The 17,486-nt window shown below is 46.3% G+C and overlaps 1 protein-coding gene across 2 annotated transcripts in view; it reads left to right on the top strand.

The window, feature by feature from the left end:
• The window catches only part of Rarb (retinoic acid receptor beta), a 333,644-nt gene that overhangs the window by 185,485 nt on the left and 130,673 nt on the right, over nt 1-17,486 (top strand). Inside the window, exon 1 of one of the 2 annotated variants that reach the window (XM_032918147.1) lies at nt 11,616-12,279. The exons of the other annotated variant lie outside the window; for it this stretch is intronic. Coding sequence (XP_032774038.1) covers nt 12,123-12,279 — 157 coding nt within the window. The 5' untranslated portion in view covers nt 11,616-12,122. Of the gene's footprint in view, nt 1-11,615; nt 12,280-17,486 lie in introns of those variants that run through there. 2 annotated transcript variants of the gene reach the window in all.

The raw sequence follows: 17,486 nt of genomic DNA, 5'->3' as shown, positions 1-17,486 counted from the left end.
TGTCACTGGGATTATAAACTCACACTGCCACACGTAGCTTTGTCCATGATGTCTAGGGTTGGAACTCAGGCCCTGTGACAGTAAGGCAAGTACTGGACATGTGGAACCATATCTCTGGCCTCATTAACTTTAATTTTGTTTCTCTACTGATTAATTACAGATGACGTCCTTTCATGGGTTTGTTGGCCTGCTTACACCTCCATTTCAAATTCCTTGCCATTCAGGAGAAGGGGAAAAGACATGTATTTATTCGTGAATTTTAACATTTTTTAAATTATCTTTTCTGTATTTTCTTCTAAAAGCTCCACATTCCGATACCATCTATTTTATTTAAATTTGTATAGTCTCATGCTATAAGTTGACTGCTTCCGGTGTTTTATTTTCTTGTAGAAGATATCTTGTTGTTCCAGAGCCCTCATAAAAAAAAAAAAAAAAAACAGGACATGACCTTTTCTATCAGTGCCTTAAAAACCAGGCTTACGGGGTTGGGGATTTAGCTCAGTGGTAGAGCGCTTGCCTAGCAAACGCAAGGCCCTGGGTTCGGTCCCCAGCCCCAGAAAAAAAAAAAAAAAAAAAAACAGGCTTACGCCACACCTGTCACTTATTATGACATCATCCAATGGCTGTTTCTAATTTTGTTTATGTATAACGGGCTCGTTATGATTGCTTTGAGGCAGTAAGCCATGGTTTTTAACCCATTTTTACTTTTAGCTAAACCATAGTTCTGATAACGGTGGTACCTTGGATGGAAGCTGTTGGAGTGGCATGGACCAGGAGGCAGAAGACGGCGGGCTGGAAGCGGATGTAATATCACAGTCAACGTCCCAATCCTAAAGACTTCCTCCTTCAGCCAGGGGCCTTCTCTAGCCCTCACACGTATAAACCATGCTTCTGGGGTGAGCACTCCAGATTCAAACTCTAACAGTTACACTGGTGATTCTGCAAGGACTTTCTTCGAAGCTTCTAATTGATGTAGCAGAGCCCTGCCCACTGTGGGCGATACCATCCTTAGGCAGGTGTGGCAGCACCCTGCCCACCGTGGGCGATACCATCCTTAGGCAGGTGTGGCAGCACCCTGCCCACCATGGGCGATACCATCCTTAGACAGGCGTGGCAGCACCCTGCCCACCGTGGGCGATACCATCCTTAGGCAGGCGTGGCAGCACCCTGCCCACCGTGGGCGATACCATCCTTAGGCAGGTGTGGCAGCACCCTGCCCACCGTGGGCGATACCATCCTTAGGCAGGTGTAGGAGCACCCTGCCCACTGTGGGCGATACCATCCTTAGGCAGGCAGGCTTGGAATGTATAAGAAAATTAGTGACTTTAAGCCTGAGAGCAAGCCAGTCTGCACATCCATCCATGGTTTCTGCTTTAGGCTCCTGCCTTAAGTCCCTGCCTTGGTGTCCCTCCACGATAGACTATAACATATAGGCTAAAATAAATTATTTCCCCTTCAAGTTGGTTTTTCATAAGAACAGAAAGCAAAGCAGGGTTGAGCAAACCCATCCTTCTCCTTTACACTGGCTACAAAATACCTCAAGCATTGGTGATCTAAAGGGTTCTCTGTAGCCTCTAAATGTATCCCAGAAGGCTAGAACCCAGAACCCATTCAAGCCTAGAAGAATGTTGGACACCCAAAGTGAGGTTTCCTCTGAGGCTTTGCCATATTTAGCTTGGAGCACGCAGAGGCACAGAGAGGAACTCTAGCCACTTTTCTCTGGGCAAAGGACAGACTCTACAGGATGGGAGACAAGAATGCAGGTCATAGGCAGGTACACAGATGCTCCACACAAGGTGGAGCTCGTGGGTTTTGGGTAACAGCATGAAAAATACCAAAGACACCTTTTCTTTCTCTGAAATTGTTGAAGCACATGAAAGGAGCTCTGTGAGTATATAGTCTAAAAGGACCCAAAAGTATAATGCATAAACGTGGTCCTTCGCTGGTCTCTTATGTCATACTCTAACCTAGAGGCAAGTGGCCCCGGCTTTGAGGACAGCTGTTTTAGAGGGACCTTCTAGGACTCAGGCCTTGTCACCTGTGGCCTGGCCTTCTCCTGGCCACTGTTCCCATCTGTGAGATCCATGCAGAACCTTGCATGGCTGGAGACGTCACAACAGCAGGTCACAGTAGAAAGATGGACTAGTCATAAGTTTTGTGTGATACGAGCATCTGCTAAGTGAAGCCGTAAGTGGACGGCTGAGCCTCTGCATCTTCCTGCTGGCAAAAGAGAGCTGGCTGCGTGTGGAGTGTGCCACACTGAGTCTGCTCCTCTGGGGCTGGTCTAGGGAGAATTCTGCACAGCCTGTTCATACAGATTCTCTTCTTCATCCCTGTGTCTCCAGCTCCCTTCCTCTGGGTATAGAGAAGGGATCTCTCAAATAGGGTCTTAGGACCTGCTTCTCAGAGAAAAGTGAAAAGACATGAGATGGGGCTTCTTGCTCCAGCCTTTTGAATGCCAAGACACTGGGAGGTGAGTCCTGAACAATCATTACTAGTGAGGGCTGTTTCCCTCAGTGCCCTTGCTGCTGGGAAAACCAAGGGGAAGCCCAAAGTCCAACCTGCTCAAACCCAGGACTTGAAGGACCTGCCCGCATCTTGGCCCTTGTTATTCACATCTAACTCACTATGTCCTCATGGACGTCACCAGAGGCACAGCCCCAGCTGAGAGAACTGAGCATGGCAGCTCTTACAAAAGATGGGATTTACTGGACTTGCTTACATTTTCTGAGGTTTAGCACATTATCATCGTGGCGGGGAGCACAGTGTCATGCAGGCAGTCACGGAGCTGGGGAAGTAGCTGAGAGAGAGTTTTATATCTGGATCCACAAGCAACAGAAAGAGAGAAAGCCACTGAGCCTTGCTTGCCCACCTCAGGGACATACTTCCTCCAACAAGGCGACACCTCCAAAGCCTTCTCACGTAGTGCCATGCTTTAATGAGTTAGCATTCAAATATTGGAGCCTATGGAGGCCAGTCTTATTCAAACTACCACAGACCGCATGCCAACTTTAGAAGCCATGGCACAGTCCTCCCAAAGGTTTCCACCCTCTAACCTGAGGTGGCTAAGGAAGGTTGCTTTACACCCTGCTGTCTGAACGAAGAGGGAAAACGTTTTTTCACCAGAAAGTGTACCGTGTTAATGTTCCCTGTGTGACTGTAACATGACTCTACACCCATCATCATTTCCCCCAACAGAAGCTCCCCGGGAATTGCTACCTGACTTTCGTTGTACTCTGACAGGTCTCACTCAATCACCTTGGGATTTTGTATTTGCCCTTTTCTCTGTCAGACATTAGAGTGAATTTAAGTGTCATTCCCTCTGTACCCTTCACTGAAGTATTTGTACTTTTTATACTCTGCTCCCAGCAGTGTCTGAAGGAAATCCTTTGTGTCGTTGGCTTGCCTCTAGTCAAAATCTCTTGTGTTTTGAACAGAACTGGCATCGTTAGACTAGATCCTGGGACACTCTTTCGGATCTTTAGGCCCTCTCTAGCATGGCCTGACTTATCAATCCTGTTTAATAAATCCCTGGGACCTTTAGTTTCACTTCTGCCTCTGTATCATTTCAAATAATCCTTTTGAAGGATTCTAGAAAGGTGTAAGAGTGTGATCTTGCTGGCAGTCTGACATGCTGTTTTCTTAAAAAGCATTCTGTCTCATCTCTGGGGGTTAGAGCATGGGAAAATGATGGATGGATGGATAGATGGATGGATGAATGGATGAATGGATGGATAGGTGAGTGAAGAGATGGAGAGATGGTCCACACACTGGTGGGTGTATTAGTCAGGGTTCTTTAGAGGAACAATGCTGAATACACACACACACACACACACACACACACACACACACACACACAGAGGCTCCAATTAGTCTAACAATCAACAGAAGGTCCAAGAATCCAGTAATTGTTCCGTCCACAAGGTTGGATGTCTCAGCTGGTCTTCAGTACATGCTGGAATCCCAGAGAAGTAGACCCTAATGCTAGTAAGCAAATGGATTTGCTAGCAAGAGCGACAGCAAGAGACAAAGGGAACAAGCTTCCTTCTTCCATGGTCTTTATACAGGCTTCAGGAGAAGGAATATACCAGATTAAAGGAATATCTTTCCACCTTAAAAGATCCAGATTAGAAGTGGCTGTCCCCATTTCAAAGGATGAGTTAAGAAAAAAAATCCCATTTTTGTCTTCTAGTTATTTCCACGTAGTCAAGTTGACAACCAAGAATAGCCATCGCAGTCGGGCAAATGAATGACAAGATGGCCGAGATGGTCAGATCAATGAGGACATGGCCTGGATGGATAATGGATGAGTTGAAAGAGAAATGAGATAGAAATAGAACGTTAATTTTCTATTTTTTTGTACTATCACTGACATTTAATTTACTATAATTGGTGTTAAGTTCCTGAGACTGAACCCACCTTCTGCAGAAAACAGAAATTTGTGTGATCTATTTTCTGCCTCCTACAGAAGTGTAGGGGACTCTAAAATATCTCACTGCCATTCTCACCATGCAATGCAGGCATTCCCTGATTTCAGTGGGAATGTCTCCTGAGGAAGCTGCTGTAAGTTGAAAATACAGTGTCTCAGGAATACACTTCATACAGCTCGCCTCTCATCTCCATGGCTTAGCGGCGTAGCACAAGGCTCTCCTGAAAGCTTCTGGATTGCACCACATTAAAACTGACTAAGATGAGAAATCACAGATTAGAGACTCCATTCACAAAGACTGCCTCAGTGCCGAACATACTGATCCTAACCAGACATGTGCAGAAACTCCCGGAAATGTCCTTACTGGCCTAAGCATGCGGTTGAAATGTCTACTCTGACAAAATTATCTAGGCCTTCAATGCACACTCTGGGCAGGAGCAGGCAATGTGCTCATGGCTATACTTTCTCCTGGCAGACCCCACACTGGCATTTTCAAAGTTATACTGTATCTCATATGATGTTGGTGAGCTAGTACTCAGAAGTGTATTGGATAGGTAAGCGAGGCAAGCTAGCAGAGTAAATGACCTGGATGACTTGCGGACCCAGAACAAGGGAGAGGCAAAGCTAAGTTTAACCCAGTGTCTAAACTCAGTGTCTGTCTCCCAGCACTGCCTCCCTGACCATTAGCCTGACCCTGACAGAACTCTGAACAATGTTGCCTTGCATTTTTACTGTTCTGTTCACATGCCAGGCATAAGCTGTGACTTTTCATTGCATGAACTGCATCCATGTGACCGACAGACTGAACTTTTAATAGTTTCAGTTGAATTAAGCAGTGAGTTAAGTTTAAGGACCAAAGACTGCTTGGATCACTCGCACAGTCTCTGAAGAGGCCATGCTGAGCTGGGAGAGTAGGGAGCAGCTGAGACTTGCCCCTGATTGTTATCATGATTCTGAAAGGTCACACGCCATTCCATTCTTTAGAAGAGTTGAGCTCTGCTTCAAATCATTCAACCATGTAGGTGGCTCGACTCCTTTTAGCTCATTGGAAAACACTGAAATGAGACACAACCCCCCAAAATAAAATCAAGCAGAGTGTCTTTGTTAGGGATTCATTGCTGGGAACAGACAGCATGGCCCCGCAACTCTATATCATAAAGGAAAACATTTCACTGGGGCTGGCTTACAGTTTGGAGGTTCAGTCCATTTTGGTCATCATGGGAAACATGGCAGCATGCGGGCAAACATGGTGCTGGAGGAGCTGAGAGTTCTTCTTGATCCACAGGCAGCAGAGGGAGACTGTCACACTAGGCCTAGCTTGAGTGTGTTGAGATCTCAGTGCTCACCCCCACAGGGACACGCTTCCTCCATCAAGGCCATCCCTATTCTAACAAGGCCACACTTCCTATTCGTGCAATTCCCTATGGGCCAAACATTCAAACTCAGGAGTCTATGGGGGCCTTGCCTATTCAAAGCACCACACAGAAGAACAATACTCAGAAACTAAGCGAGCTCTGTAAGACCACGGGTGGCTGTGCTGGTGCTGACGAAGCCACTCTTCATCTTCCTGCTGTCCTACAAGGGGCTTGTGAAAATGAAGGGACAGAAAGCAGGGTTGGTGGACAGGAGAGAACAGGGCCTCGGGGCTGTGTTGTTGTTGGCTGGATTTTTAAGATAAGGTTTTGTATCATAGTCCCGGGGAGCCTCAACCTCCCAATCTTCCTGTCTCTGCTTTCAGGGCGCTGGGGTTCCAGGCAGTGCCAGGGTGATCAGCTGGGGTATGTGTTTCCAAGGTTGAAAAGCAATGCGCAATTTCTCAGAGAGGAAACTGAGAGCAAAGGCGAAGAGACCGTGAGCCAAGAAACAAAGATGAGTCTGGGTACACATTACAAATACCCGGGATGAAGGACATAAACAATGCCACACGATTCACGGCGTGGACACATGGAAACTGAAAAGTGCTTTCAAGGAAGAAGGAAATTGAGTTAACAAAACTGGAGCATGGAGGTGCGATGCAGGTCCATGATCCATGCTTGCCTGGCGGGCATGAGGTATGGGTTTAGGGTATGACTTAGTGGTGCTCTACAACCTGTCAGGACTTGGGGTGCTTCCCATCACTGAAAGGGGAGAAATAAAAACATACAAAGACCTGAATGTGTATTTCTTACCACAATAGAGACAAAATGATACAGAGTTTAGTTAAATTCCGAAATACTGAGGAGCCCAGGGCACAGACAAGGGTGCAGACCAGTCTTAGTCCAGCACCAGGTTGTGTAACTAAGTTTCTGTTGAACACGGTTGCAAACCCAGTTTTCATTTGCATGCACTCTGATAGGTCAACCGGTGTTCAAAGCCAGAGGCTTTGAGAGTTGTCAGGCAAAGCCTATGAAAACCAGCAAGGCTGGAAGGAAAGCCCCGGTACCCATGCTGTCCACACCCCTGCCTCAGCTTCCCTGGAGAGGCACAGACTGCTCAAAAGGCACCTTTTCTTTTCTTTTCTTTTCTCTTCTCAGGGACGAATGTGGAATCTAAGAGATGCTCAGCCTATGCCACTGAGCTCGAACACAGCCCTAGCGGATTCTCTGCCCACAGAACTAGCCTGAAACGGGGACAGTCCAATCCGAGAGGGCTTAGGTAGACAGCAGGAAAACATTTTCTGGCTTCGCTTTGGGGAGAGGGTCTCACGTATCCCAACCTAGTGTCCAACGCCATTGGACGCTGAGGATAAGTCTGACTCCCACTCTCCTGCCTCTACGTCCCAAGTACTGAGATACAGGTGCGCATCACCATGCCACGCCCTATTTATGTGTTGCTGGGGATCAAATCCAGGGCTTCACATGTGCAAGACAAGTACTGTCCCAACAGTAGCATACTACCGATGCCCTAAGAGCAAACAAGGGAAAGCTTAGATAAAAACAAAAGTCATTTAAAAAGGAAGAAGCTAGAGGTGTCTCTTTAAAACATCGTGCTCTGTTCCAGTCTGGGTGGGATTTTGCATGCTATGGCCCTGCGGGTGCTTCGGAACCTGGAGGAGCTTGGAGTTCTTGAGGGTGTGGAGTGAGTAGCTGTGTGCAAGGCCGGCTGTGCTCTCAGACACATTTCTTTCTTCAGGAAACTCCCTGGCTCTCCGACATGTTTGCCAAGAGTGATTCACGGCGTTTCATTCAGGATTGTCCAGTGGGTAATTGCTGCTTCAAAACCGGAGACGCTGAACCCTGCCTATAAATTCCTGTTTTATGATTATGGTTTTCAAATGTGCCGCGCTGCACTGACAGATACACAGTGATTTTCAAACAGAATCAATTTGACTCTCAAACTTTTGGGTTTTTTTTTTCTTTTTTGTTTTTGATGGTTCATTAGACCATTGATCAAACAGAGGAGTAGAAGAGATACTCCGCGTTAAAAATCGGTGCCCCACTAAGGGTATTGAAAAGGTCCTTCCTGGTTGTGTAGGTCGGATCTAGTGATGCCACTCATTCACATTTCATTGTGAACAAATGAGCTCTGGCTTTACTTCCCACCATATTCATTAGTCACTATCTTACGTGAACTCTTAAAGAGTGGTTACTTACCATTGGTGCTCTCCTTACTTCTGTTTAAAAGAAAGACTTCAGGGAAGTCGTGTTTTCAAAAGGTGGGAGAAGGAGATTTACTGACAGAAAGAAAGAAAGAAAGAAAGAAAGAAAGAAAGAAAGAAAGAAAGAAAGAAAGGAAGGAAGGAAGGAAAGAAAGAAGGAAAGGAAGGAAAGAAAGAAGGAAAGGAAAGGAAAGGAAAGGAAAGAAAGAAAAGGAGAGAGAGAAAGAGATGGAAATAAAGAAAGAAAGGAAAGAGAGAAAGAAAGAAAGAGAGAAAGAAAAGAAAGAAAGGGAAAGGAAAGAAAGAAAGAAAGAGGGAAAGGAAAGGAAAGGAAAGGAAAGGAAAGAAATGTGGCTAACTTGAGTCCGCTTTTGAATTAGCGCTTCCTAATAGCCTCAATCCCTGCCACTGGTGTAATTAATCCTTGATGAGAAATGATTCACCAACTAGTGAGCCCCATTGCATTATAAGGAGTCCATAATATCCCATCCACACAGATTTAAATACTGATCAAGTTCATTTCCCTACAATTAAAAGAATCTCGGGGTGATTATAAATCTAAATTATCCTTGTGCAAAGAGAGAAATTCCCCAGTCGAAGGCACACACCACACCACAACCACACAGAGCCTTGCTAGAGACTGGATCCTCTCAGCCAAGCGACTCTATCTTGGGGAGTTCAGCTGTGTCGCCTGGCAAAGGCTAATCCTAGCTGGGCTTGGTGATTATTAATACGGCACCAGCCCCACCCCCATGGAGGCTGGGGAGGGTTGGACATCCTCTCCAGCACCTGTTGTGTGCAACTCTGCCTTAATTGCCCGTGGTCTGGGGAAAGACTTAAATATAAATCTGTAGGGGGTGTGGTCTCCATCTACAGAGCTGTGGGGAAGCTGTCATCTCCGCTGAAGAACAGACTTTCCCAGAGTGGCTAGTTGGGGAAGGAGTGCCCACACCCCAGGAAGTAATCTCTCACCTGTGCTTTGTAAGGAAGCCCACTAAACTCAAATTTTCCCAGAGTGACCTCTGTTTGTCCTTGGAGATTTGAATACCGTTTAGGAGAACGGTTAGACATTGCTTAGGTCCCCTGAAGGGAAGGAATTTGAGCAGTACACAGGCACACCGAGGAGGGACATTGTGGAAGACATTTGGGAGTGGTGCTTGCCCTCCTAGATGGGGCTGGCACTGCAAAGAATCCGGGCTCATCCTCTCTTTCCCGTGACCACCCCCACTGCACTTTGGGCCCATGATTAGCAAGATCAGGAAGGAAGTGCAGCAGCCTCCCGGAGAGAGGGCACAGGAAACACAGGTATCTGCCATGGTGCCAAGCTTTCTCACCTCTACCTTAACTATACTTCAGTTCTGTTCAGTTCCTCTCGCCTCTGTCCATACCTTTTCCTCCACCTCCAGTACTGGCTGTTAGTGACTCTGTTTCCAGGGAACCAAGGACCTTAAGGAAGCATCCTGGGTCAGTAAGTCTCTTGGGCCAAGCAGAAAGTCTCACATTGCCCAGCGTTTCCTATCTTTACAATTGTTCAATGGTTAAGTGCTCGGTCGTTTTGTAAATCCCCATGTGCTTCCTCACTTTGGGTGTGTGTTGTGTTTGTAGTTGACGAGTTTCTAATAATAAACCCGGTACAGCATGAATGGCTACAGAAAGAAGTGTGCATTTCCAGTGAGATCTCTCCCTTTAGCATGCTGAGCTACCGAGCTACCGGAGCCGCAGGTGTAGGGTACCTTCTTAGGGACCTTCCGCCTCCCTGAGGGAGTGCGCTGCCTGCCGGCTCCCACCCAGTGCCAGAAGAGCCACGTAGCAGCTAACTCGTTGGAGCGGCATTTCAGCAAGGGGGAGTGTCCTTGACAGGCTCCCCTGTGTGTGTGGTGTCCATCCCTCCCAGCTTTGCCCACAGAGGAGGACGGGAGCCCAGGCTTCCCTTGCGGACCTTCTGTGTGGCTGAGACTTCTGAGAATTCCTAAGGAGGCAGAGAAGGAAGCCGGGTCTGGCTCCGCCCCGAATCATTTTTCCTCGGTCCTGCATCCAGCAGAAGCTGGAAACTAGCTGCAGGTGACTTCCCTTTTGAAAGTTCTGGCTGCCTGCAACATCATCGGTACCAATGGCCTCTGGGGTTTTGAGACCAACTAAAAACCTCTGCTCCTTCCCCTGGAAGCTGAGCCCATGTAACCAGTTTTTAAAAAAGGGGAAATCCTCTTACCAAAAAAAAGTTTTGGTTTGTTTTTTAAAACAGGTGCCATTGAACAGGGATGATCTGCGCAAAGCCTAACTTTCAGGATTATAAAACCCTCATATTTACCTGATTTTCAAAATATGCATTAAGTTTTGTGTGGGAACCTGTGCTTGACCCTCCCTGTGCATGGAATGTGGAGTGGGGTGGATTCAGAGAGAGCACAGGTCTACCAACCTCTGAACCTGGTAGCCTCAGGCAGGGTCTGGGTGTCCCTGGCAAAAGTCCCACAGGAGGCAGAGACACAGCTAATGTTCCTACTGTGTGTTTATTGAGAAGTTACAGATAGTTATTTTTGTCCTGTGGATGATATTACACACGTCCATTATACAGATAAGAAAACCGAGTCCTAGAGAAAACCAGAATTTTCCTAGACACATAGATGGCCAGTGGCAGAGTTACTGTTTTCACCAACCAGCAAAATTCTCTCTCTCTCTCTCTCTCTCTCTCTCTCTCTCTCTCTCTCTCTCTCTCTCTCTCTCACACACACACACACACACACACACACACACACACACACACACACACACCACCCTCTGCTCTGCCTCTCACTTTCTCTCTGTGAGATTGGCAGGGTGAGGAGCAGGGATGCGGGGGACCGGAGCAGGGGGTGGGGTAGAAAGAAGAGAAAGGAGAAAGAAGAAAACAGTCTGGTGAGATAACTAATCTGTGACTGCTCCAGGTGTTTCAGCCTGCAGGGGATTTTTAAATCTAAGTAGATTCCCCCGGAAGGGACTTTTCTCCCCACCTCCGGAGCCGGACAACCCCTTCAGCGAGCTCAGCTAGAGCCTGCAAACAGGGAGGAAAATAAATAAATAAATAAATAAATAAACAAACATAATAATAATAATAATAATAAATATAATAATAATAATAATAATAATAATAATAATAATAATAATAATAATAATAACAACGATGAAGAAGGAATAAAAAGACTGCAGGCGCAATGGAAAGTTTCCCAGCCCGAGAGAGGCTTCCTTCTGCGAGCGGCGGCGGGGCTCCTGATGGGCAGTTCGGGGCTTGCCCAGTGCTTTTACAGGAGTGGAAAGATACCTAAGTTGCAAGGGCTTGGCCAGGCACAGCGGAGCAGGGAGGAATTTCAGAGGCGGGCTGGGGGCGAGGGTCTTCCCGCCAGGGCCCGGCAGATGAAAAGGCGCAAACCGCAGCCGCGCTCCCGCTCCTCCCTGCGCTCCTGGCATTGTTTGCAAGCTGAGCCATGGGGAGCACCGCGCGGCTGGCCGCGGCCTCGCTGGCTGCCGGCTCTTGCAGGGCTGCTGGGAGTTTTTAAGCGCTGTGAGAATCCTGGGAGTTGGTGATGTCAGACTGGTTGGGTCATTTGAAGGTTAGCAGCCCGGGAAGGGTTCACCGAAAGTTCACTCGCATATATTAGGCAATTCAATCTTTCATTCCGTGTGACAGAAGTGGTAGGAAGTGAGCTGCTCCGAGGCAGGAGGGTCTATTCTTTGCCAAAGGGGGGGACCAGAGTTCCCGTGCGCCGCGGCCGCAGGACTGGGATGCCGAGGACGCGAGCCACCCGGGCAGGGCGCGTCTGGGCACCGGCGGGGTAGGACCCGCGCGCTCCCGGAGGCCTGCGCGGGCGTCGCCTGGAAGGGAGAACTTGGGATCGGTGCGGGAACCCCCGCCCCGGCTGGATCGGCCGAGCGAGCCTGGAAAATGGTAAATGATCATTTGGATCAATTACAGGCTTTTAGCTGGCTTGTCTGTCATAATTCATGATTCGGGGCTGGGAAAAAGACCAACAGCCTACGTGCCAAAAAAGGGGCAGAGTTTGATGGAGTTCGTGGACTTTTCTGTGCGGCTCGCCTCCACACCTAGAGGATAAGCACTTTTGCAGAGCGCGGTGCGGAGAGATCATGTTTGACTGTATGGATGTTCTGTCAGTGAGTCCCGGGCAGATCCTGGATTTCTACACCGCGAGCCCGTCCTCCTGCATGCTGCAGGAGAAGGCTCTCAAAGCCTGCCTCAGTGGATTCACCCAGGCCGAATGGCAGCACCGGCATACTGCTCAATGTAGGTTTATTATTTTTTTCCTTTTCTTCTACCAAGAAAATAATGTCTCTGTTGCATGCAATAAAGACACTGGAATAAAGTGCACTGGTGGCAAGACAAAGGGTTTAATGATTTAATGCTGAAGGGGTGTGATAGGCTGCCATGCATCAGGGTTCCTTCTCGGCTGAAATTCCCTCCTAGAGGCTTTCCTGAAACGCCTCCTGCGCCCCTGCTCTCCCTTACCACCCCATTCTTTCTCGAAGATAGTTTTCTTAAAAAAAAAAAATGTACAGAAGAAAGGGGAAATAGAAGGTGTCCACGGACTTTGAAACATTCTTCAAGTAGTGCAATCTGACACTCCGTGCAATTTGTGTAAAGGGTAAAGAGGGGATTTAACTTGGCCCGGATTAGCCACGAGCCCAGTAACACTTCCCCCTTATGTATTTCAACAGTGCAAAGTAATTAAAATAAGACATGGTCCCTTCAAGGAATGCAACCTTGTGAAGGCGTTTGATCCAGAGTTCATAATGCACAGGGCAGGCTGGCGCAGGACGCCGCTGCCTCCGTCGTCCCCTTAGCCGACTGAGCAAAGGCAATATGTCTTAGCGGTGACCCCACTGCCACCTCCCCTAGTCACTTTGTTGGTCTAAGAAGTTGCTGTTTTGCTAGGGAACTCCCGGCCACCAACACCCCTCGGGCTGGCCATTCATTATTTCCATATCTTACAATTCAGTCAGGAGCCTGGACTTCAGTTAAAGGAAAAGAAACCTAAATGGGGTAGCCTCGTTTTCAAAAACAATATTGACTGTTTGGTTATCTGATGCTGACATGGTGCTTCGGCTCCATCGGTCAACAGTAGCTCAGCTGTAGACCTGAGAAATGACCAGGAGTCCTGGGAAATCTTCCGTAGAGCCGGCTGTGGTGGGAGCCTGCAGGATGCTTCGCCACCCTGACAGTGATTTAGATAAATGGCTCGTCTATCTATCAAAATGTTTTTAGTACTTGATTTGACAATTCATTGGAGCATTAGCCTGAAAATGACATTCTAAATCTTTGTTTTCAAAGAGGTCAAAGTTTAACTGGGAGAAATTGAGTTTTCCTAACAACATGGTGGCTTGTCTAAAGACAGAGGCAAAAGCCAAAGTAGAGGGGGCAGGGGCAGCCTGTCAGCTGACTCTCTGAAACTTTTTTCTTAGGAAAAAAGGACAAGAAAAAAAAAAAAGACTTTCTTCTTGGGCCAGAAAATCAACAGGTCTGGAGCTGGAAAATCAATAACTATTTGATGCCAACGGCCTGGCCGTCCAACTTAATATTCATAGAGCCACATGCAGGCATAGAGACGATCGCTCCAGGAAACGCCTTCGTAGTCCGAGGCTACCCTGTCCTCCTTGTTACTCATTTTCTTTTCGGAGACTTAGCATTAGAAACTATTTTCCAGTCAGTATCACGTCCTCACGCCCTCCTTTTCATAGCAATTAAAGCAATGTGAATGTTCGAGTTGGGATTCCAGGGAACTGGGCACTGGGAAACTTTGGTTAAGAGAGGGCTGTCCTGAAACAGTTTTAGTAGAAGGGAAGACCTGTCTTGGAAAGAGGTTCCGTGGGGCAGTTACTTGTAGGCATTCTCCCTTTTGCAATTAGCCTTCCTAGCATGCCTATTAGGTTGCAAGAATGGAGGGAAATCTTTGTTTGTTCTTGAACAAGTTAAACAAGGGATTTGCTTTATCTGGGGCGAGCTGATAAGCAAAAACTGTTGATAACAGCAAGGTTTAGCTAATCAAAGAAACCTGCATTAGACAAAGTAAATAAGAGCATTTGACGAAAGGGGTTTCAGAAATTCCAGTGTCTTGTTTTTGTAAGCAGGGCAATCAGGGCTCATTGTAGTCAGTTTCAGCTAGGGTTTCAACTCATACTCCAACTTGGAGCTGAACGAGTCAAGTGTCAATATTGCCGGTATCCTGCAGACCGGCTCAGACTGGCTCAGCTGTCCACAAACCGCGGAATCCCAGTTCTTTCTGTTGATTCCAGAGATTAAGTATAACTAAAATATTTTTTCAAAGAAGTTCTAGTAAGTATCTGTGTCTTGCAGTGTCGGGGCTTTTGAAATGAAAGCCCTGTGAACCACCTTTGCCTAAGTAACAGCTTAAATCCCGGGGTCTTAGTTTTCCATTTTACCTAATGGCTGTTTTGGAAAGGTGCAGCTCAACTTTGCTCTTAACACAGAGGAAACAGTGGGGCCGAGAGGAAAGCCTGGCACTGAATTCCACAAAACTACCTCCAACCTTGTAAGCTTACTTAGGTGGGGTGTGTGTGTGTGTGTGTGTTTGTGTGTGTGTGTGTGTGTCTGTATCTGCCTGTCTGTCTGTCTGCACTCGTGTGCATCCATGTGTCTGTGTGTGTTTAAAACCTTAGAGCATAATGCCTCCAGAACCTCACTTTGTCAAGTGTTAGAATACTCCTTTTATTTTCCTTTTAATTTTAAAGACAGAAAATTGATATGCCAGCCAGCTGTTGGTTGTAGCAGGGCCTGTGGATTGTTTGGTATAAATATTGGAAATCAGGATTAAGGGGCCACTAAGGGAATGTGGTGTAAATAACTGAGAGACAGCCCTGGGAGGATCCATCTGGGACACCAAGTATCTATTCGAGTGCCTCCTGGATTCTCTTGTTTTTAGATAACTCCAGACGTTTTCTGCGTTAATTGCTCTATGAGCAGGGGATAAACCTCAATTTTTTTTTTTATCTAAATATAGTTGCTTTTGATGTAGTCAAAAGAATGTGGCAACATCTTAGCCCCTTTCCCTGTGTTCTCCCTTTTCAACACATTAAAAGAGGGAAGAAAAAAAAGTCCTTTTGAACATAGGGTTTTGCCCATTTAGAATAAATTATTTTTAAAATGGATAGTAGCAATGTGTGACGAAGGAAGAGAAGTTCCCCTTGTAGAGCCCTGAGCTCCAGATTTGAAGCACTAAGCGGGATCTAAGTCCTCTCCTAGTGAGCTATAACTCGGAGGTCAAGGTGGCAAGTTACCTCCTCACAGAGACTCAATGAAGACTGACAGCTGCCATGTGAACTGAGTGGCGTTTTGAGGAAATATTTCAGTAAAAAAGGACCAATTGTTTTTCTAAAGTAGGACATGATTTTCTGCTGCTCTGCCGCCACATGATTCAGTAAGTAGCAGCATCAGAGAGAAGAGAAGAACGGGGACTTCTGAAATCTCAGAGAGAGTGCACCACGGGGTCACTTGGAAAACAAAAGATGGGCAAAGTTTTCTTTCCCAGTCGAGAGAGAGAGAGAAAAGAGAGAGAGAGAGAGAGAGAGAGAGAGAGAGAGAGAGAGAGAGAGAGAGAGAATAGAATTCTGTCAATTTTCAGATAAATGGGTGAGTTTGCAAAGTAGGACAGGGGAAAACAGAAGAGATTAAATTTTATTGCCAGAAAAGGGTGAATTCCAAATCCAAGACCAAGTCCTGCGAGGGGCGGTGCCCTGGTTCTACTTAACCTTAAGCCATTAGTTTGGACCAGATGAGCAGCTCTGGTTTGAATCGATTGTCCAGTAGGAACAGAAAGCCCTGGCACAGGATGAGACCTTGTTTTCTCTTAATAGATAAGTGACCACAGTGTCAGCTTCTGCTGGGTTGGCTGTCCTGAACGAGGGGTTTCCTTCTCATTTTGGACCATCCAGAACCAGCAAGGACTGTCCTGTTTTACATTTCCATTTTGTCTTTTTGTTTTCTGGTGAATCACAAGGATAAAATCATCGTCTTTAGATTTCACACAGACTTTTTTTTTCCCTGTCAACCCATTAACATGGCTGAAAAAGAGAGAAACCCTTTCTGTTTTCTCCTTTACATATTAAGGAAGGCCGTTCACTCTACTCCACAGAGGAAGTACAGGATAAATGATGATTATCAATTCTACTCTCAGGAAATTTATCATTCTTTAAATTAAAAAGATTTTTTAAGAAAAAAGGCTGAGGAACTTCTAACTAGGAATTTGGTGTCAGGTAGGAAGATTGGAAATGGAAAACCTCCGACACGCTAAGCACGAAACTCCTTTTTATGCCTGTTCAGGTTTTACAGTGAAAGCTGTGGGCATTTAAAACATGGGTTCTCAACCTATGGGTCTCGACCCCTGTGTTTGTGTGAATGACCTTTTCACAGGGGTCACCTAAGACCATCAGAAAACATTTTTATACAATTCAGAATTTATGCAATTCGTAATGGTAGCAAAATTACAGTTATGAAGTAGCGATGAAAATGATTTTATGGTTAGGGGTCACCCCAACACGAGGAACTTTATTAAAGGGTTGCAGCATTAGAAAGACTGAGAACCACTAATTTAGAAGCTCTTGGAGAGATTCTCCTTCAGAGTTTGAGCTACATGTAAGTGCCAATAAATTCATCCTTAAATGGCATTTTTATGCTTTAAATGTTCTAATATAAATTCAGTTAACTATCAATTAAATAGATTATTTCAAATATGGGAGTTTTTGATGAGGGTTAATCAGAAAAAAACGTTGGCTGGAAACCTTTCCCGAGATATTGATGTCAAATGTTGCCTTTCAAAGGCTGGTTACGGCAATTATCCAGCTCCAAGTTTCTAGAAAACCTCCATTTCAAATGTTCTGCCGCAGTCCCCATGTCACTCACTGAAATATGCCAGATATTTCACCATTACGACATCTTCTAGGTTGCCCCTTGAACCTACGGGTGGCACAGAAAGTGTTTCGATTCCGTGGTCAATATAACTGGAGAGCTCACAACTTAATTTTTCCGTTATGACTGGAGATCATCTTGTGCTGCTGGGTCATCCTTCCAAGCACAGATTTTTTTTGTAGCCAATGGTAGATCTGTAAATAGAAGGCCGGCCTTGCAAGATTGATAGACTCAGCTAGGTTCGGCTTCAGTATGAGCTGGGTGGAGTGGGGGAACATCGTGGAAGTTGTCTGAATGGTCACAAAGACATCTGAAAGAACCCTTCCCTGGTCTTTAAAAGGTTGAGATTTGAGGTGTTGGAGGAAAGAGTACGATCACCTCAGGTTTTAAATAGATCAGGATCCTGTCAGAAAGTGGCTTGGTCTAAGTACCTCTGGTTAAGAAGGAAGTGCTATAACCTTCCCAGCGCCACCCCGCCCCGAGATCTTGTGACACCATCAGTCAGTCTGCTGCCCTGAATCCTCTTTTCATGCCTGGCTTCCTGCTTCATCCCTAAGATCTGCTTGGCATGT

Source organism: Rattus rattus, chromosome 12 (assembly GCF_011064425.1).
Source record: "Rattus rattus isolate New Zealand chromosome 12, Rrattus_CSIRO_v1, whole genome shotgun sequence".
Lineage (NCBI taxonomy): Eukaryota > Metazoa > Chordata > Mammalia > Rodentia > Muridae > Rattus > Rattus rattus.
This window is presented reverse-complemented; position numbering and strand designations above follow the sequence as displayed.